We start from the raw sequence: 21821 nt of genomic DNA, 5'->3' as shown, positions 1-21821 counted from the left end.
TCCTCATTCTATTTTGCTGGATTTTCATCTATGTCAAGCATAGTTACTGTGGGTGTCCCCTCAAAGCTCTGGTCTAGGCCCTTTTCTCCTGTTTCTCTATACTCTGTTACTTGGCAATCTCATCCATTCTCGTGGGTTCAATGACCATCTCTATGCAGAGGGTTTTCAACTCCTGTTCTCTCCTCAGCTCCAATCCTGTATCATTAACTCCTTGCTCAACAATTTGAATCACAACATTTCAAACTCACATATACTAAACTGAATTGGCTATTTATCCCCCAAACTTCCCCCACTCCTATACTTCTTTTAACTGGTAAGGGGCACTCCTATCCCTCCAGTCACCCAGGTTCCAAACAGCATCATCCTCAATTCATCTTTCTTTCTCAATCATCATGGCCAATCAGTTTCCACATCTTATAATTTCTTTCTCTACGACATCTCTCTCTCCCCACCCCCTCCATGTGTAGTTCATTCTCTCCATTCACAAAGCCATTACTTTAGCTCATCACCTCTCATCTGAACTATGACAATAGCCCTCATTTCTCCCCTCTCTCATCCATCCTCCACTCAACTCTCAAAGTAAATTTCCTAATGTGTAGCTCTAACCATATCACCCTCCTGCTCAGTAAACTGCAGTGACCCCTTATCCATATCCCAGTGATCCCTCCAGCATAAAGCAGAACATCTTTTGGCTTTTAAAGGTCTTTATAACTGGGGCCCTTCCTACCTCTTCAATCTTTACATTCTGCTCTCCATGTACTCTGTGATCCAGTCATTCTAGCCTGCATGCCATTTTTGTACATGATATTCCATCTTCTGTCTGTGCCTTGCACTGCTTCCGTGCCTGGAAGCTCTCTCTCTCAAACTTCAAGTTTTAGAACGCCTGTCTTCCTAGTTAGCACCTAGATAATTCTTTAAGGTTTGCAAAGCACTTTACATAGATTAACTCATTTGATTTTCATAATAGCTCCATGAGCTAAGTAATATTATCATCCCCATTTTACACATGAGGAAATTGAGACACAGAAAGGTTAAATGAATTGTCTAGTTAGTAGTGTCTGAAGCAATATTTGAACTCAGGTGTCTCTCATTCCAAGGCCCAAAATCTATCTACTGCAACACCTAACTATCTTCAACAATCAATTCAAGCACTATCTTCTGCGCCAGGCCTTTCCTGGTCCTTCTACTTGCTAAGGCCATTCTCTCATGTTACATTCCTTCATCTCTATATTTATCTTTTTTTTTTTTTGGAGGGGTGAAGGCAGGGTAATTGGGGTTAAGTGACTTGCCCAAGGTCACACAGCTAGTGTGTCAAGTGTCTGAGGCGGATTTGAACTCAGGTCCTCTCGACTTCAGGGCCCATGCTCTACTCACTGCACCACCTAGCTGCCCCTTCTCTATTGTTATCCTATATGTTCCGATGTATATATGTTACCTTCCCCATTAGAATGGAAGCTCCCTGAGGGCAGAGACTGTTTTTGCTTTTTCTTTGTATCCCTAGACAGTGTAGCAGAATAGTAAGTACTTAATAAGTACTTACATAATAAGTATGTAATGAATAATTATTTAATAAGTATTTACTTAATACTTAATAAGTACTTACATGGTAAGTACTTAATAAGTAAATAGTTAATAAATGCTTACTGATTAATTTATATTGGTTCCTGTGTTTTTTCCTGAGGTTCACAACCCTGTCAATCCACTAGCAACTTCATGAGTCAGGAATATACCGAGGGGCAACTAGGTCATGCAGTGAGTACAGCACTGGCCCTGGAGTCAGAAGGACCTGAGTTCAAATCTGGTCTCAGATACTTGACACACTTACTAGCTGTGTGATCTTGGGCAAGTCACTTATCCCCAATTGCCCTGCCTTACCCTCTTCCCCCCCCCCCCACAAAAAAAGAATATACTGAACAACATATTCTTTTATATTTTCTGTTCTTCCACAAGTAGCAGGGAGAGAGAAGTACTCAAAGAGCAGAGTTGGGGGTTAAGGTGACCCTGTTCCACAGGATGGAGACCCTAAGGTGGGTAGCACCAGTTTTTAGGCTATCAAGGGACTACTTGAATGATGGAGAAGCAATGTACCACTCATTCCACTAGTTTCTGGGAAGGTCTTCTGCTGCACAGGTTGTGGACAGAGAGTCCCCTATGCTCAAAGGCTCTTTGCAAATGATGCAAACGTGGTAGGGACAGGTAACATACTGGATGAGAGAGTCAGGATATAGATATCCTGCTAGACAGGCTAACGGACTGGGATGAATCTAGTAAGATGAAATTTAATAGTTATAAAGGTAGTATATCTTATACTTGGGTTCTAAAAGTCACCTTTTCAAGTATAAGATAGAAGAGGAATGTTTATACAGCAGCTTGTCTGAAAAAGACTTTTAGTGGATTATACATTCAATGACTCTGAAGTGGGAGGTGGCAGCATAACATAACAATAACCCAAAACTCTAACAAAAACCTGGGCTGGCATGGGAAGGACAGCTCCAAGGAATAGGGAGGTGTTAATCTAGCTGTCTTCTCTCCTGAGTTAGACATCCCCTTTATTATCATGTTCAGTTCTGGGTGCCTGCTAAGGAAGAATGCTGATAGCCAGAATTTTCTAGAGGATGACCTGGCATGCCAGCTGAAGGAATGGATTCCTTCTCACTTGGTGTTTTTGGATAGAGTCTGGTTGATCACTTGTTGGGAACATTATAGAGGGGATTCCTTATCAGACATGAGTAGGAATGGATGGCCACTGAGGTCCCTTTCAAATCCGGAAGTCTGTTTCTCTTCCTTAGACTTGGCTCTGACTACCAAGTTCAACTCTCTCTTATTTTTAATTTTCTTTCCAAAAAGGGGACACATTTTATTTTAATGTCAACATTTCCAAACAAATCCCCTTATAAAGTACATTCTCAGAACTCATAATGGAGCCAATTAATTGGCTAACTAGCAATCTAACTCTCAGTAGTTGTCAATAGTCCCTACGATGCTAGAAAACCCTTCCGCATTGTCCCAGGGTGGGTGATTATCAGTAAGATAACGGTATAGTTCAGTAGCCAGGCTGCTTGCTGGGCTGAACGACATGAAAATCAATTTGCCTTGATTCACAGAGAATCACCGGGCATAAAGGGGATCAGGAAAAAATTATTAATAAAAATATATCTGTTAAGCGCCAAATACCTACCAGGCATCATGCTCTGTGTTGTGAATACAGTGACAAAAAAACGAGACAGTACCTGTCCTCAAGGAGTTTACATTCTACTGAAGGTCCCTCACCCATTTGGCAAAAAAGTCTGTGTGGCTCCACTGACTCTTAAGTGTTACCTAATCCAGGTCCTTTAAAGCATGCCTGGCACATGCCTGTCCTTAGGAAAATCCCTGGGACAGGAGGATGGACAATCCTTGCCTGGGACAGATGAGGCAGGATCCAAGTTGGAAAAAAAGCATGTGTAATCCAAAATCTAGCCTCCTTGGTAAAAGAGTATTTGTGAAGTAATGATATCCAAGGGACTGAGGGAAGATGGTTAGCCAGAGTAGGGATTCAAGGCCAGGGAACTGCAATAGATTGGAAAAGACAAAGAGTATCAGAGTCTTGACCACTAGTAGTCTGACTTACCCTCAGAAAATTTGCTGGTTGAATGACTGATGGATTGCTTTGTGTCCATTGCATCCTCTACCCCTACAAGCCCTAATGGACCAGAACGATTATGGGCTAGAAATGCCATGTCTTCTGTAGATTCAGCTATAGTGCAATAGAAACAGGCCATAGAAGGTGGACATAGCCCAACTAATGCACCACCATTTACAGACAGGGTCCTAGCCCTACAGTCTCATCTGGGGAAATTAAGTGGCAGGTAGAGATGAATCAAAGGAAACAAATGCAGACATAAGGAGTACTTAGAAGGAAGAAGGAAAAAAAAATGGAAAGAAAGGGAACTGGCCGTCCTCTAAGAAGTGGAAAAAAAATTTCTAACTCCCAGTTTTGGGAAAAAGGAGCTCAGCAATTTATAAGACTGATAGTGTAAGTAGATAAGGGCTTTCTGGCAATACTAACAGATGAAAGGCTACATAGCTAATAATCTTAGGGTAAAAATGTTTAGCTCAGTGAGGTCTGCCTACATTTGAGTTTAATGCAAAACCAGATAATTTGATCAATGCAGTTTTTCCCCAGTTAATGCACATAGATACATTCAAAATTTATGTCCCAAGGTCTGCTCTGATGATCTTCTAAATTGAATTTAGAAACCCTGGGCTAATAACATACTCCATCTTTTCTTCAATTTCTAGTGTCTACTGTTTTCCATTTTCACAATCTGTACCTACCACTGGTAGGCGCCATTTTCTCAACACACTCAAAGGGAAACCCTGGTCATATGTTAATTTCGATTTTCAACCATCAGCATACCTACTTTCCTTTCTTCCTCCCATTCAAGATCCATTGATTATTTCTTGCCCAATAGCTATTCTACCCTCTCCACTCCAGTATTAAACACCTTCACAGAAAGAAGATTAACTGAGACTCAAACAAAAGATATTTTTGCTCTTCACGGAGTCATATAATTTCCAAGTGAAAAGGGACTTCCAATATCTCGTCTAATCTGATCCTGAACAGGAATCTCTTCTATAACATTCCCAACAAGTGGTCATAGAATGCCTACTTACAGACCTCCAATAATAGGGAACCATTGCCTATTAGTCCACTGTACTTTTAGATAGCTCTAACTTGTTCCATATATGAAGCTGATACCTGTTCATTGACAGCTTTTACACGCTGCTCCAAAATCTTCCCTGTGGGGCCACAAAGAACAAATCTAACCCCCTCTTCCATACAGCAGCTCTTTGAATACATGAAGAAAACTACCATTCCATGTCCTTACCTCTTTTCATTATTAAAGATAAAATGAGATAATATTTGCAAAGGATTTCACAAACCTATTATTATTATCAATAGTATTATTAATACTATTCCCAGATACCCACATATTTTCTAATTCTTTTAAGAATCAATATATGAGCTTTGAGCACTGTTGTTATTAGAATGGGCTACATGTTATACATATACCAATTATATACATATGATTTCGACATGCACATTCCCTTCAATTACTTAAGTATAAACCCTCTTTACCTCAGAGGACACTTTTGATAGGTTGTGGCTGGAAAACATTATCACTCACTAACTAGCCTTCTGGAGATGAGTCTCTCTAAACATAGCAAGATGTTTCTTAGGCAACAAGCAAACTGTCTACAATGGATAGAACATTAGACTCGGAGTCAGGAAAACTTGAGTTCAAATCCTGCCCCAGATACTTTCCAGCTAGCTAGCTATGTGATCCTGGGCAAATAGCTGGGAATAATACCAGCACCTACATCACAGAGTGGTGGTGATCTTCACAGGTGAGGACAAAGGAGATTATTTAAAGCATGTGTAAAGCACTTTGTAGACCCCAAAGCACTATATACATATATACATACATACACATATATACACACACACATACACGTTAGCTGCTGCTATTACTACTACTACTTCTGCTACTAGTACCACCACTATTACTTGTGCTACTACCACTACTGCTATTAGTAATGCCACTACTGCTACTAGCACTAATACTCTACTACTACCACTGCTCCTGCTACTAGCATTGCTACAAACTTTTCCAGAGATTGCACTGAGCTGGTACAGTTTTGAGACTCCAGGGCGCAGCCACACGATGAAACATCTGAAGAAGATTCAGGATCTCAGCCCTAGACCTCTCTACAACATTCTCCAGTTTGCAGGGGATAAATGGAGCACTTTGCATTTGAATAGCAATCATTACCTCCACGGAGATGTCATCCCTGGTGGCCAGGTTCTGACTGACTGCAGCCAGGGAGGCCTGCTCAATATCTCGGATGCACCTATTGATCCCATCAATGGAATAGTCGCACTCTCTCTGGCCTGGAGCCTTATCCCTGAAACAAAGAGAACCTTTTTATTAGGAGAAAACGAGAGTCCAGTTTCCTTTAGGATATCACTTTAATGATTAGTGCGTTGATTCAGCATCTCTAATCATTCATTATGTTATTTACTAAGCAAACAGATTCCTGATCATCTTTCTCTAAAACCTTCTTATAAATCTGAGTTACATATTATCCCTGGAGTAAGGCTCTTGGGACAACCTGCCTCACCAAGATGAAGGAAGTTGTAGGGAACTGTCTTCAACTCTAGAGGAAATCGATGCCTGAAGGTACCTGTTTCGAGAAATAATAAAACCCCCTTTAACCTGACTTGCCCAAATGCTCCATGAATGGCCAAATACTGGGGATATGGGCTAAGACTTTGAACTGGTTTAAGTATAACACCATTATGAAAGGGAGGCTCAAATCCTACCTCAGACACTTACTGGCTGTATAGCCCTGGGCAAAACTCTTAACCTCTTTGTGTCTTAGATGTATCCTCATCTGTAAAATGGGGATAATAACAGAACTTATTCCACCGGGCTGTTTCAAGAATCAAGCACTATATGTTAGCTATTATTAGAATTATAAAAGGCGAGTGCCATTTCCAGTGTAAATAAGCTACATTATACACTATTGACAGAACCTCTAGTTGTATTAAGCATAAGAATAATACCTATTTTTTTTTTTGCACGGGCTTCTAAATTTCACAACGATGATTGAGAACACTAAGCAGCAAAATGCCAGCTAATTCTATGACCTTCTCATGTAAATGAGAAACAAAGTATAACTGTGTAAGAGGAGGGATTCATTTAGTCTCTCTGTACAGAATTAAATCTAAACTATGTTTAGAAATGTTATATTCTAATGTGAAGAGTCCTAATACAATTGGAGATGGCAGAGACAGAGACAGTCAGTTTTAGCAGGACTCAAAATATTCGTATGATTTTATCAGTGAATTAGATTAAACCCCAAACCTGTTTTAGGGCAGAACAACAAACACTGGTTATCCCTGCCTGAGTGTCTAGGTGACACAGGTGACAGACAGCATTGGCACCCAGATAAATCCTAGTTTAAATAACAGACCTGATGCATTTGGTATTGTGGAAAGGGCACTGGACTTGGAGCTGGGAGACTGAGATTCCAGTTCCAGCTCAGCCACTAATTAGCTGTATGACCTTGAGCCAAATCAGTTGATCTCAATCTCCCCACATGCAAAATAAGGGTGATAATACTGGCAGGATCTATAACATAGGATTGTTTCAAAGATCAAATAAGGTAATGGATATAGGGTAATCTGAAATTGTAAATCACTATACAAATACATGGCATGATTATTATACTACTGGAAAACAAAGGGTAGGCGATGGTGAATTTGAGCCATTTGGGAGGCACTTACCTAATGGAAGTGATGAGGCTCTTAATTGAATCTGATACAGTATGAGAGTGTCCAGCAAGGACAGACCAGGTGGGTGGGTCTTTAGGATTGATGGCCAAAGAGCGAGCAGTCCTGATCAGGAAAGATGAACTCTCCAACATGGTCTTGGCTGAGACCAGGATAGGTTCCTGTGCCCGAGATCCCTGGGGAAAATAAAGCAGCGGGGTCGTTGCTAGTTTGGGAATGGTAAAGTATAAGTTGGGGGCAGAAAAGCATTCCTCGAAGGTGACATATTAAATAGAGATGTCTACATAGCCTTTTAGCATTTGGAAGAAAAATCAGTATGTCTGATGGAGTGATATTGCAGAGGATAAGGTATCCAGACTGATAGAAAGCTCTCGTCTTATGTCTGATGGTGGATCAGGTCCAAAAAAGATGTGGGGGTATCAGTGGAGTGGGAGTCAGTAATCAAGAAAGAAGACATTTGCAGGGTATCAACATAGCAATCCATGCTATAAACTTACTGATATATAGCCTGAGACATTAGCAACCAAAGGATCTACAAAATTTGTGTGCATGTTATTAGAATGACTCACAGAGCATTGCAGGATTATAACTTTTAACATATGCTGCAATTTAAGTAATATATGTGCAATTAGCTTAATTAATTATATGATTATCTGGGGCAGCTAGATTATACAGTGGACAGAGCGCCAGGCCTGCAGTCAGGAAGACCTGAGTTCACATCTGGCCTCAAACACTTACTAACTGGGTAACCCTGGACAAGTCACTTAACCCTATTTGTCTTAGCTTCCTCATCTGTAAAATGAGCTGGAGGAGGAAAAGGCAAACCACATCAGTCTCTCTGCCAAGAAAACCCCAAATGGGGTCACAAAAATTTGGACACAACTGAAATGACTGAACAACAACAACAAATGATTATCTGGTTTAGAGATTATCTAAGCCTCAGGCTTTTTATCTCCCCTACTGTTTATTGACATGTAAGAGGAAGAGTTTAAATACAAATTCTACTATTCATTAAACCTCAAAACTGCTGTATGAAAATGAAGGTTTTGGATTATCTTTGGATTTAAATGGTTTGTACTATCCCAAGAAAGTGAGAGATAGTTATGGTTATTTATCTACCTGTAGACTGCAAACTCATCACATTACTATTCTGTTTTTCCTTTATTTCCCACTGTCCTACCCCTCTTCTCATCTTTGGAGAGTAACATTAGAAAGTTTGTATCCCTTCAAGTTGGGATGTTGAGAAGAAGCGCAGCGTTATATGACGTCCATGGAACTAGGAGATAGGAAGGGCAGGACTCTAGAGTCCAAGACTTAGGCCGTGCATTCCAGGACAGAGGAACAGAAAACAATCTACAATCATATTTGCAGACAAAAGTTTCATGAGATTATAAAATGCAGATTTCCATTCTGTGGCGAAAGTCTTGAGATCTCACTAACCATCCAGACTCCACTGTGGTAGGTGACATATTGTACTGATGTTTTTTGGCTTTCCTCACATAAAAAGTTAAAATACTGATCTCCAGAATGTCACTTTCCTGACTACTGATAAACAAATTCATGCCTAAGCAGGACAAATCAGCCTTTCTTGCAAAGAGTCTGATAGCTTAACTGGGAGCATGGGAGAATTGATGTACATAGCTCTGGCTTTCCCAGGGGAGGAAAGAAGAATACTGACTTGCAAGGGTGATATGGATAGAATTATAATACGGTCGTATTGTTTTACCCCTAATTTTTTGTAGTGCTTATCACCTACCTTAAGAAGTCTCCAATAAGAAGACTTAGATGAACTGACGCAAAAAGGAGAACCAGGAAACAATGTACTTTATGACGTTTTTTCTCAGGAAGGGCTATTTTTCATTACCCAGGCCAAGGGGTGCCATAGAAGTATGTGAACGTTAAAGTCCCAGAGGGTAGAAGGTTTGTTTGGGAAAAGTCTGCTGGTAGGTGAAAGTAATTCTGTCTGTTCTCTCTCTTCTGGAGCTCCTTGGAATAAACAAGGACTGTAGCATGGCAGATAGGGCATGATAGAACAAGGGTATCTATTAGATAAAGCTCTGAGATGTGCTGGGGGACCCAGAGTTTTCAAAAAAAACCCCAAAAACCAAGTAAACACAACGAACCCACAGTTGGTATCTCTGTATTTAAAACAAACAAACACCAAGCTCAGATCTGAATACTCCTAACAACTTCCCCATTTTGAAGATTGAAAATTCAGGGTCCAACAGTCAATCTTAATAACTTATTTCTTAATTTTTCACTCAGGCTAGAATACTCTTTCATGATAACAACAATAAAATGATACTTTGTACACAGTTAAGTACTTTTAGCTATTAACTTCTCATATACATTCAACAATACAGACAACTAACCCCAAACCCATTTTTTCTTGCTTCCTGGAGACCCCCCATAAAAGGAAAAAGGCATGTCCTACCTCAGAGCTGATCTGGGCTGGAATGCTGACGAACTCAGGGTTGGAAGCAAATGCTGTCAGATTTTCAACTGCTTCAATCAAGGGCACAGTTGCGATTCGACACTTGGTGCGATTGTCTTCAGAGAAATCTCCATCCAGAGCCTGGTGTGAAGAGAAAATACAGAAGTATTTTCTGTATATGATATCCAGTGCCTGTCCCTGGGGGCGCTAAAACCATCCTGTTCCAAAAGAATGTGGTCTGATTGGTTCAGGATTTTTAAAACATTTGGTGAATAACAGCAGAGAGACACTGGAAGCAGGACAATTTTAAGAAACAAAGTAGAATATGCATCTCATGTAACAACTGACCTCCTGAATCACATGGACTACCATTCCACAAAGGGTGGAATGATACATTCTTGAAATAGTGCTCTTCTCCTGATTTATTTGGAGTATCTCCAAAAACCAGAGCCAAGCACCTTTAAAACCGAATGGAATCCTTTGGAGAATCAAGCATCAGAAGCCATCACTGATTCTCTCTCCAAAGAAACCTACAGATATAAATATGCCTGTAGTTTAAAGGCAGAAGGTTTCCATTCCAAGGAAGCATCTTCACAAACGTTAAAGTGCCTAAAGATTGTATCAATAAGTAGCATAGAAGCATGTAACCAAATATCCAGGTCATTTCATTCTTGACTCCTGTTCCCCAGATTAGCTACTCTGATCAGATGATATTCCCAAAGCTTGTAGAACAGTCAAGTCTCATGGACTCTCTTGGCTCTTGGAATCAGAATTCTTTTATCCAAATCTATTTGTTAATTATCCTAATAGGTCAGGAACCTCTAAAAGTTCATAAGCTGACTGACAGATGAGCTAGAATCTCTGAATTGAGATTCCATCTAATGAGAGACTGTCTAATCCAAACCCTCAATTTACACCTGAGGAGACTGAGGCATTGGGAAGTTAAGTAGCTTGTTTCCAAGGTCACATAAGTAGTGATTGAGGGATGTTGCGAATATCTCCATTCCCTCTGACTCCTTAGGCAGTACATTCTCTACTTTACCACAATGCCTCTCATCTCAGAGAACAGGGTGCTTAACCTGAAAAATGCGGATCATTTTCAGGGGGTCCATGAACATCTTTACTTCAATATAACTGATTTCTTTTTTTAATTCTATGCATTTTATTTTATGCAATTAAAAACATTACTCTGAGAAGGGGTCCATATGCTTGACCATACCGCAGAGGGGATTTATGACACACAGACACATAACCAGTTATACCCTAGAACAATTTTGGTAGAAATGGATTAGATGTCAATAGAACTCACAGATGCTTGAAAATTGAGATTTGGAAATCATTTGGTTCCCTTTTTTCATATTAGTGGAGAAGAAATGGAGGCCCAGAGAACCAAAGTTACTGAAGTACCTTCTAACAGAACACATTCTAGAACCTGGCTTCTTAGTCTACCAGTCTAATTTTCTTTTTCTGCCCTGCCACACTGACTCAGAGACAACTACAACAAGGTTCAGAAATAAGAAAAGACCACAACCGAATAATATTTTCTTTTGCAAAATCCACTTTAAGAAGGGAAAGTAAGAAAGAAAAGAATATACTTACAGCCAAGCCACGTACTATCAAAGAGGGGGCAGAATCATTTGTATTGAGTGCACAGTGATGATGTTTAATCCCAAGGGAATGAACTAAGTATTGCTTTACAGGGCAAGGCCATGCTCTGGCTTCTTAGAAAAACAAAAGCCACTCTTGCACAACTTTTAGTTGGCATCCAACCAGCGCAACTGCCCAAGTAAAAATAACATTCCATTCCACACATCTGATTTGAAACTAGAGTAACAAGCTGAATGAAGGAAGAAAGAGAAGACAGCTACACAATTTTCTTTGGAGGAGAGTGGGTATGACTGGTGATGTGTCTCTTATATTTCATTTTCCAATACAAGAAACCCTCAGGACTCAAAGATTCAGGGTAGCCAATAGACAAAAGGCTTGGTTTCAGAGATTCACAACCTTGACAACCTATCATGCATTCAGTAACCTTCTGTTCCCGATGCTGTTTCTACTTTCCTACTCCCCATCCCACCAACTCCTGATATTCTAACAGAAACTGGACATACCCTCATTTTTAAAAAATTATTTTTTTTAATTACCAAAGAACTATTTTCTCTTCCTCCCATTGTCCCTAACCCACTGGAAACAATAACAGTAAAACTCTGGTATTAATCATAGCTGAGTAAAACAAATTCTCCTGTTGGCCATATTTAAAAACGTCTCGTTCTGTACCCTGAGTCCGTCACCTTTCACCTCTCTTCCAGAAAGGCAGTAGCGTGTTTTGTAATTGGTCCTCTGGCATCGCATTTGAGTATTGCTTTTTCGATCACAGTTTTTACAGCTTTCAAAGTGGCTTGTCTTTACAGTGTCATTGTTGTATTGTATTAAGTATTGTTCTCCTGACTTCACTACCCATCAGCTCATACAAATCTTCTCAAGTTTCACTGAAACCATTTCTTATGGTGTAGTAGTATTCCATTACATTCATAGGACATATCTCTTACAGCATAATGATATTCTAATATGTCACAAAACAGCCATTACCCAACTGATGGGAACTCCCTCAATTTCCAGGTCTTTGATACTACAAAAACAGCTGCTATAACTACTTTTTGTACAAATGCATAATTTTTCTCTTTCTTTAATCTCTTTGGGGTACAGGCCTCGTAGTAGACATACCCTTGTCATCAAACGGATAATCACAAGGTGTTAAAGATGGATGCCACTCGCCAATCACTGCTATATAATCCTGGGCAAATAATCTTTGGGCCTTAAATTTCTTATTTGAAAATAAGGGAATTAAGGAGTTGGACCAGATAACCTTGAAGGACCTTTCCAGTTTTAAATCTACAATCTATAGTCCAAGATTAGATCTAATGGAGACTTTCTCACTGATGTAATCAGAATAAAAATAATAAAAAAGTGAAAGCTTTGGAAAGAATATACACACACATAAACATATATGAATATACATAAGTATATGCCTGTACGCAGACTACTTCAAGTGAATGAAGTCAGAAAACTTAAAAAAGTAAATCTCTCCTTCTCAAGAATGCTACATAAATCTATACTTAGGTGAAATCTGTCCTGAGTTCTAGTGCTGCATTACATCTGCTATTAGAACACTCCATCTGTTCACCCTAATGGAATCTCAAAATCAACATGTGCAAAAAAGAACCTGCACAAACTTGTACCTTCACCAAACTTGCTAATTTCTGTTGGAAGGACTACCATCTTTCCAATCACCGAGGTTTGTAACTCTGAAGTCATCCCTGATGCTTCAGGTTTACGCACTCCTCTTTCTAATTATTTGTTAAGTCTTGCCGAGTCTAACATCACTTCCCTTCTCTCTACTCATATAATGACTTGCAAGTTTGTCTTTTAGGACATCACCAATCTCATTTACTGAAGTGAGTTGCTATGAGAAAATGACATCCCTAAAAGAATCTGAAAGGAACTGTAAGAGAGTTAAGTTTTGCATACAGATCACTCAGTGTTTGAAACCAAGGAAAGACACAAAGAAGAGACATTGGAACCTAAAGAGAATACAAACCCTCTTCATTTCCCCTTGACTTAGCAGAGCAATATTTTTAAATTTTACAAAAAGTGTACATTTTATTTCATTTTTTTCAGATAAGTTGATTTTACATCAGCAAATGTCATCCATGCAAACCAACAAAATACAAAGAAACAACTAAAGAAGGGACATTTGGCTAGATTTGATTTGAAAGATCCTACCTGTGAAATTGGTGTAATACTATTCCATTACATTCATAGGGCATATCTCTTATGGCATAATAATATTACAGTACCACCACAAAACATTTTTAGGAAAGGAAAGGCAACAAATCTCCCTGTTAAAAACCTTGTCTCTCTCCTTCTACATGTTTCCATTTACCCTAATCTTTGTTCCATCAGGAAAAAAACAATACTATTTCTGTCATATTACTTATCTTACAAAAAAATTTCACCTGCCCTTCCAAGATCTTTTCACTATTTATATTTATATTTATATTGATGGTCTTTAGAAAGAGGAAACAAATTAGCTTCCAAGAAAATTCTGAGGTAACTTTTTTCTTTTCTACTGGAATGGGACTTGAGGCCTTTACTGTTTCTGAGGTACCCCATAATCAATAATTAGGAAATCTGCACACATTTGCTACCTCGGGTGACATATTTCCTACAGTTTTGATTATGGCCTCACTTTTTAAGAAAAACAACAACAAAATTGAACTTTTGAAATACATTTAAGCAGAATTCTATTTAGTATGTGTACACACACACACACACACACACACACACACACCCCTCTACAATCTCCACCAACCCCATTATAAGTAGATAGAATCTCAGGCTGTTAATTCAGCAAAATTGGCCCACGTGGATATGCAATTAACGAATACCGCATCTGGGAATAAAACAACTTCTAATGGGTAGAAATATTAACACTGAGAGCAAAACATAAATCTGGCATCCAGAGACTGGGCTATATCGTGAGTGTGGGGGCTGGGGGGGGGGGGGAGGAAAAGGCTCCTATGCTTCAGAAGACGGTTCAATGACCTACCTTGATGGTTTTCACCAGGTTGGCAGTGCTGTTGGCGACCTCCTTTGCTGACTGAACGAAATGCCTCTTGGCCACTGGGTTGGCTGTTTTAGATGAAGCGATGCGACAGGCATTACACAAGGCAGAGGTGTGCTTGGCAACAATTGTAGCGGCTGACAAAACCTACAAAAGAGAGAACCCGAGTGCTGCAGGGAATCTGGCTCACAGCCTTTGCTTTGAAAATCTAGATTCCATATGAATCAGCTCACAGGTACCAAAGTTGATTTCAGGTCTACTGATATCAGGTTCTATTGTCCCACAGGACGAAGGGATTCCATAGCTGGCAGGAAGGGTGGGAGTATAAGAAGGGAAGGAAGAGAGGAAAGAAGGAAAAGGGAAATAGGAAAAAAAATAACCTGAAGGAGGCAATGAGGAAGAAAAGAGGTAGAGACGCTAAGGATTTTGACATGTTGTACTTTGGGGCGATCAATACTGACTTTGGCATCACTGAGAAATATACATGACTTTTTTCTTTTCCACTGGAATGGGGCTTGCGGTCTTTACTGTTTCTGAGCTTCCCTAACATCAATCAATTACTTAGAAATCTGCATACAACTGCTACTCTGTGCTGCATATATTCAGTAAGGATACAAACCATGCGCCCCTCCCCCGCTTAAACAAACTATGTGGAACTAGTTCCACATATCAATCATTCATTCAGGGTCATCACCAGAGTGCTACAAGAAATGGAATAAATCAAACTGGCTTCCTATGTACAAATGCAGAGCTCAAAGTAGACATTTCTGCAACTAGGGTAAATAGTAAAAAATATACCTGGGGTAATACACAGAGTGAAACATGGCAAATACTGCTGAGGAACCTGTATGGAGCATGGGATCAGGGGTGGGGTGGAGATAAGGAAGGATTCCAGGCAGGCAAATGGACCAAGGGAGTGAAGGGAAATGGCTAGCTTCCCACTTTAATTATTTTTACTAACTAGGAGCCAAGCTCAGCTATTTCTATGCTGCTGAAAGATTCAAAATACTGACAGCACCCAATAAATTTTAGCACTCTGAAAAATTCCAGCTGCATCACCTTAGTTATAGCTCTATACAGATGCAAGGAGGTTAAAGCAAAAATAAAGGGTAGCAATAAAAGAAAGGGAAGAGGAAGAGATATACACGAAAAGGCAACATGTGACTTGTGACTATTTATGGAAGGGGAGAAGACACATAATGTTGCTAAGCTGGCATTACCAGCAAACTCGATTGCTTTTAAGTTAGTTGTTGTGGCTGAGTTGTTTCAGTCGTGTCTGACTCTTTTTGACACCTTTGGGGTTTCCTTGGCTTAAAGATACTAGAGTGGCTTGCTATTTTCTTCTCCAGCTCATTTTACAGATGAGGAAACCGAGGCAAATAGGATTAAATGACTTGTCTGGGGTCACAAAGCTAGTAAGTGTATGGAGCTTGATTTGAATTCAGATCTTCCTGACTCCAGGCCTGGCATTGTATTCACTGAGCTACCTTCTGCCCCCAATGCTGCCTAAGTATCCTAAAGAAACACAGAACAAAATATTCCACCCTCCCCTCATCCCCCTCGCTGCTAATTTTATTTTATTCAGGCAATAATATAGGTTTTCTATTTCCTAAGATACCATTCATTAATTTTTCCATCTATAACAAGCTTCAAGAACTCCCAAATTTTTTATCTAGAGCACTGCATCATTTGGATCTGGGATGTGCAGTCACCCCACCTTCATAATTCTTTTTACCTATCTAGGACACACCATGGCAGGAAGTTGGATGCCACGGTAAAGCATTTTTCATCTTGCCCAAAACGGTTACCTGTGATGGACTGCTGCCTGGATCCACCAGGTTCTGACAAGCCATCTGGATCGCCTGATTGGCCCTGGCAAATTGAATGTGATCTACAAGCCCCTGGTGGCCAGCCTGGCTGTTGGGATCAGAGACGCCCACGAGGTAAGCAGCCTAGAACAAAGGAAGGAAACAAATATTGAGCACCTGTGTGCCAGGGACTATGCTAAGAATTCTGCTAACAGGATCTAATTTAATCCTCACAACAATCCTTGGGAGGTAATTGCCACTATTATTCCCCATTTTACAGCTGAGGAAACTAAGGCAGACAGTGGTTCAGTGACTTGCCCAGCACCACACAGCTAGTAAGTGTCTGAGGCAGGATTTGAACTCAGGTGTTTCTGATTCCAGGCCCAGCTCTCTGCACCATAGCAGCCACCTGGCAGCTTATTGAGCCAAACACAGTTTCTGTGGTATTTTTGTGTAAGACCCATGCTCAGCCTTACAAAGGCTAATGAGGGGATGGAATGAACTGGTTCTCACCTTGACACCAGAGGAACAGGCCAAGTTCTACAGCCTCAGTTTCCTCAATTGTTAAATAGGGATTGTGCTTTCTACCTCATGGGGCTACCAGGAAGTAAAAATGGTGACAATATTGCTAAAAGTGATGACAACATTTAAGCTAGAAAATATTCAGCCCTAGTTGCCAACGTGTTTGGTGAAAATAAGATATAACAAAAATGACTGAGAGATGCTGATTCTGGTACAATAAAGCATATACGAAATCACTGAAGCATTTTCAGGAGGAAAAAAAAAAGCATTTAATCTATATTGAGGAATATTCCTGGTAATTGAGCGAAAATATGCCAATTTGTACAACCCAGAAATATACATGGCACTGAGTGTTGTATACTCAGGTAACTAGAGAATTTCTTTTATCCACTTCAGCTTTCTAAATTCAAGACTGATGCAAATCCTCTCTGGGGAGGACTCGCAGCAACAGTGGACTATCTGGGGGTCAGTTAAGCGAACCAAACAGTTATTTCAAAAATTCACAAGACATCCACAGTAGAAGGAGCAGGGGTGACATCTAATATATTGCTTCTGAGGGTCCCAACCTTTTCTCACTTGAACTCTACTTTTGAACACCAATTAGACCTTGTGATCCTAAGGCCTGAAACAATACAAACAAGTCACACCTGTTTTCATAAGAACAAAGACATGTAACAGTAATTTCAATAGCTCAAAAACCATTTTTTTAAAAAAAGGATAAACTATTAGGGGTAATATATATATCTATATCTATATATCTATACATATATATTTTTTGTGTATTCCCTACTCTCAAGCCATCTCCCATCTCCTCCACAGACTTACCACCCACACTAGAGAGGCTGAAAGAAATGTCCAACTTAGGGTCTCTCCCTGCACTGATTAATAACTGCTTTTCTGGCCCACTATTTCAGGGAAGTCTCAGCCAAAATATTCCCGCTCTCAAGGATATTTTCCATCTCCTCCACAGCTTCAACTGCCTTACAGGCTTCCATGTCTACTCTAGAACCAGAATCAAATCACCTCTGCCATTGTTCCTGGATGAGGTATGTCAGTCTACTTCCTAGGACCCCACTCACCCTCCCAGTAATATTCCAGACTCTTTGGCCACTGCTCTCCATGTGTTTTCTTCATGTTAGAATGCAAGTTCTTTGAGAGCAAAGCCTGTTTTTGCTTTTGCATTTCCAATACTTAGCACAGTGTCTGGCACACAGTAAATTCCTAAATGCTTTATTTATTCATTCATTCTTTTATCCATCTTGGCCAAGAGCTTCTATTATCCTCTTCTACAACATCTTACCTACCAACTCAGGCAAAAAAACAAAAAAATGTGGAAGGTACCATGCTTCGGTTGAGCTTCCAACTTTGGCATGTTACAACTAGTAGGAAGGTATAGTTTCAACTCTTGTCTGGGAGAGCAGAGGTTCTTGACTTGGTGTCCATGAATTTGTTTTTAAAATACCTCAATAACTGTATTTCAATATAATTGGTTTGCTTTATAATCCTATATATTTTATTTTATGCATTTAAAAGCATTCTAAGAACAGGTCCATAGGCTTCACCAGACTGATTTTTGTGTCTATGACACAAAATATCTTAAGAACTCCTGCCTCCACCTCCTTTCTTTCTTCCATTCTTCTTTTCTCTCTTTTCTCCTCTCTCTCCCTTTCTTTTTCTTAGCAGAGACTACTTTTCTTTTTGCATCTCCAATATCTAGTACAGTGCCTAGCACATTAAATGCTTTGTTCATTCATCCATTCATTCTTTTATTCATCTTGGCCAAGAACCTCTCCTGTCCTTTTGTACATCATCTTCCATACCAACTTAGAAACAAAAAAATGTGGAAGGTCCCCCCAACCCTCCCTCCCTTCCTTCCTTCCTCCTTTTCTTCCAAAATACAGGGGCTACTCATGAATTTGGCCCTGTGCTGATCAGCATAGGAGCTAACCTAGTTCCCCTCCCCACTCCCAGAAGATCACCAACTAATGCTAAGTTTAGTGTACACACCCAATTACCTTAATGCACAGCAGTTTGGAACTCCTGAGCTCAAAAGATTCATTTGCCTCAACCTCAGCCTCCCTACTAGCTAGAATTATAAGCAGGCACCTGGCAAGAACCCTTCTAGAGCCAGTTTATCTGGACTGGATTGAATCCTATCCTATCCTCTTACTATTAAAAAAAAAGCTATCAATCCTTGCCTTGTAACTGAATGACAGGGTCAGGCTCATATCTTTTTTCTTCCCCCCCCCCCCCCCCCCCCCCCCCAGATAACCTTCACGATTCTTTTGTAGATCCATGGAAATCCTAATTTGAATCTCAAGTGGAGGTTGGGAATCAATGTCTCACCATACTTGGCCAAAAAGGATTTACCTGGGCTGCAGCTTCTGTGAGGCCACAGAGGGCCTTGGATGCAATTCCCACGCATTCTCCAAACAGAGGAAGGTCACCCGTCTTGGCGTTTTGAGATATTCCTGCCATTGACTCACCCAGGACCTGAAAGAAAGAAAGCACTGTTCCAACAATAGTGTGTGCGAGAGCCTAATGCTGACTTAAAATTTAAATCTTCAAGGAAATCTAATTCTATCTTCTTTCTAGTCTTCTCTCTCATTGATAAGAATAAAGGGCAGGTAAATTATAATAATTGTTTTAAATGGAGAAATAATAAATTGGGAGCATGAAGCTTTCACGTCCAAAGTGTTTTTTCTTCTGATGGAAGAAGGCATATTCATGCAGAGTATCAAAATTACATATCACTCGGATGTCCCTCTCTGTGACTATATCTAAGCTGGGAACTCCTAAAGCTGCACATTTCTAGAGTTTAATGGAAAAGCTAGTTACAAAGAAAAAACAGTTCAATAAATGTTTCTTTCAATTGAATGCATGCTTCTTGATTAATTGTTGTCTTTGTACTGCCCAAGACCAGCGCAATGCTTGGCACATGGTAGGTGCTAAATAAATGTTTGTTGCCTGGCTGAATCCAATTCAACATGCATTTAGCAAATGTCTACTATGTGCCAAGAGGAAGGTAGATGGCTCAGTGGATAGAGAGCTGAGCCTGGAGTCAGGAAGACCTGAGTTCAAATCCAGCTTCAGACACTTACTAGTTGTGTGGCTCTGGGCAGGTCATTACCTTCTGTTTGCCTTAATCCATTGGAGTAGGAAATGGCAAACTATGCTGGTATCTTTGCCAAGAAAACCCCATGGAGAGAATTGGTGTGCTGTGGTCCACAGGGTCATGAAGAGTCAGACATGACTGACTGAACAATGTGCCAAGAAATTTGTTTGGTAGTATAAATGTGCAAGGAAGTATTAAAATGAAAATTTATTATTCAGAATAATTGAAAAAAGAAAACAGTAACTATTCTAGATTTTATATTTATACTTACCTTATTTTGGATGATAATTTATTATAAATCTTAAATGTATACTCAAGAGTACTTAAAAGGGCTTACTAGCATCGTGGCTAATTCTTCAAGAAAGACTATGGGGTAGATGTGTATATTATGATTAAACCTGCTCCACAGGTAGTGAAATGAAAAATAAACATAATTAATTTGCTTTTTCTTATTAAGATGGTGGCACCACCAGATCTATATGCCATTTCAGTGATAAAGGTCTCCTAGACAGTAATTCCTCTGGTAATGAGAATAGGCATATGATACCTTCCCAATGATTAAAGGAAAACAACTTTATAACCTGGATATGGAAAGCAGATTAACTTATATATGGAAAAACAAAGTCTTAATTAGAAGGAAATGAAGAAATAGGGCATTTCAGAAATGAACTTCAATGTAGCTGGAAAAACATTCTCTGAGCATGAGAGCCCAAATTTTAAACATAGATACTCTCATATATATTTCTCTCTCTCTGCCTCTCTTTCTCTCTCCCTCTCTCCTTCCCTCCCTCCATCTCTTTCTCTCCGTGTGTGTGTGTGTTTGTGTGTGTGTGTGTGTGTGTGTGTGTGTGTAGTACAGAAAAAGAGCTGAAAGGGACCTGCAAGACCAATGTATTCAAAATTCTATTCATAAACGCATGTGTATGTGTACATGCAAACACAGATGTGTACACACGTGTCTGTGTACACACATGGTCATGGAAGAAGTGATCACATGTGTGTATTATTGCAGAGTCTCCCAGCCTTTGCTGTGTTTGTATGTATGTGTGTACAGATGTTCACATATACCTCTATGACATGTGCGGATCACATGTAAACATACATAGTTCCTTAACTGACACGCATGAAAGCTGATACTAGCTACTACAACAAAAGCAATCTTACCTTGGAATTTTCCATTACACTCTCAATGCAGTCAAAATAGGAGAGATCGCTAACAGGTTCATTAGGATTATCCAACATTCCCTTAACAGTCTGCAGAAAAAGAGCAAAACTTTAAAGCAAGCCACACGGAATGAAAGAGACTCAACATACTACTGTGCACAAATAATTTTTTTCTATACACACAGCTTCAATCATTATTGTCCATTTCACTTTGAAGTAGGTAAACTTTGAGTTCTTGAAGCAAGCATGTTAAGTTATTTGAGACCAGTTATAAAGTAGGGGAAATGAGAGGGGATGTGGCAATGCAAGATTTTCCTAGTCAGTCTTTTAGAGATGAAAATAGAATTTAATTTCAAGGACTCGTTCATTGACTTATTCTGTATTTATAATTGACAGGATCTTTTAGCATTTGAACTATGAAATTTTTTTGCCCTTACTGTCTTCATGGGTAGACAAGGCAGGTTGAGAAAGGACAATTCATCTGTGACTAGTCTGACAGAAAGATAATTTAGGTTGGTTGATTAATTTGGTCTTGTTTTTCTTTTCAAAGCCATAAAAAGGCTACTTAAACCTCCCGGACTCCATCAGTGAAGGTGCTAATTAAACATGGTGCCTGCTTCTCTGGTTCTTTATATGGGCACCATGAACTAACCATCACGCTTTTGGTTGTTATCTAAATCCTGGATAAGCTGTATTCAAATGCTATCAAGGAGAAAAGTCTAACCTAGATTCCCATCTACTGAGCTAGTGGCACATTTAATAGGGATATATATCAGAAGCCAAATTTTTCCTCATAAGACGTCCTGATGATGAGC

The 21821-nt window shown here is 39.7% G+C and overlaps 1 protein-coding gene across 1 annotated transcript in view; it reads right to left on the bottom strand.

Annotated features, from left to right (window-relative positions):
- TLN2 (talin 2) overlaps positions 1-21821 on the bottom strand; it is a 268344-nt gene that overhangs the window by 130253 nt on the left and 116270 nt on the right. The window contains exons 31-37 of the mRNA XM_036734916.1: positions 21007-21096; positions 19098-19220; positions 16206-16349; positions 14383-14544; positions 9774-9914; positions 7334-7515; positions 5817-5949 (exon numbers count right to left, since the gene is read on the bottom strand). Of these exons, the coding sequence (XP_036590811.1) occupies positions 5817-5949; positions 7334-7515; positions 9774-9914; positions 14383-14544; positions 16206-16349; positions 19098-19220; positions 21007-21096 (975 nt within the window). The remainder of the gene's footprint in view (positions 1-5816; positions 5950-7333; positions 7516-9773; positions 9915-14382; positions 14545-16205; positions 16350-19097; positions 19221-21006; positions 21097-21821) is intronic.

This window comes from Trichosurus vulpecula, chromosome 8 (genome assembly GCF_011100635.1).
Source record: "Trichosurus vulpecula isolate mTriVul1 chromosome 8, mTriVul1.pri, whole genome shotgun sequence".
Lineage (NCBI taxonomy): Eukaryota > Metazoa > Chordata > Mammalia > Diprotodontia > Phalangeridae > Trichosurus > Trichosurus vulpecula.
The sequence above is the reverse complement of the archived record's forward strand: the minus strand, read 5'-3'. Positions and strand labels throughout refer to the sequence as shown.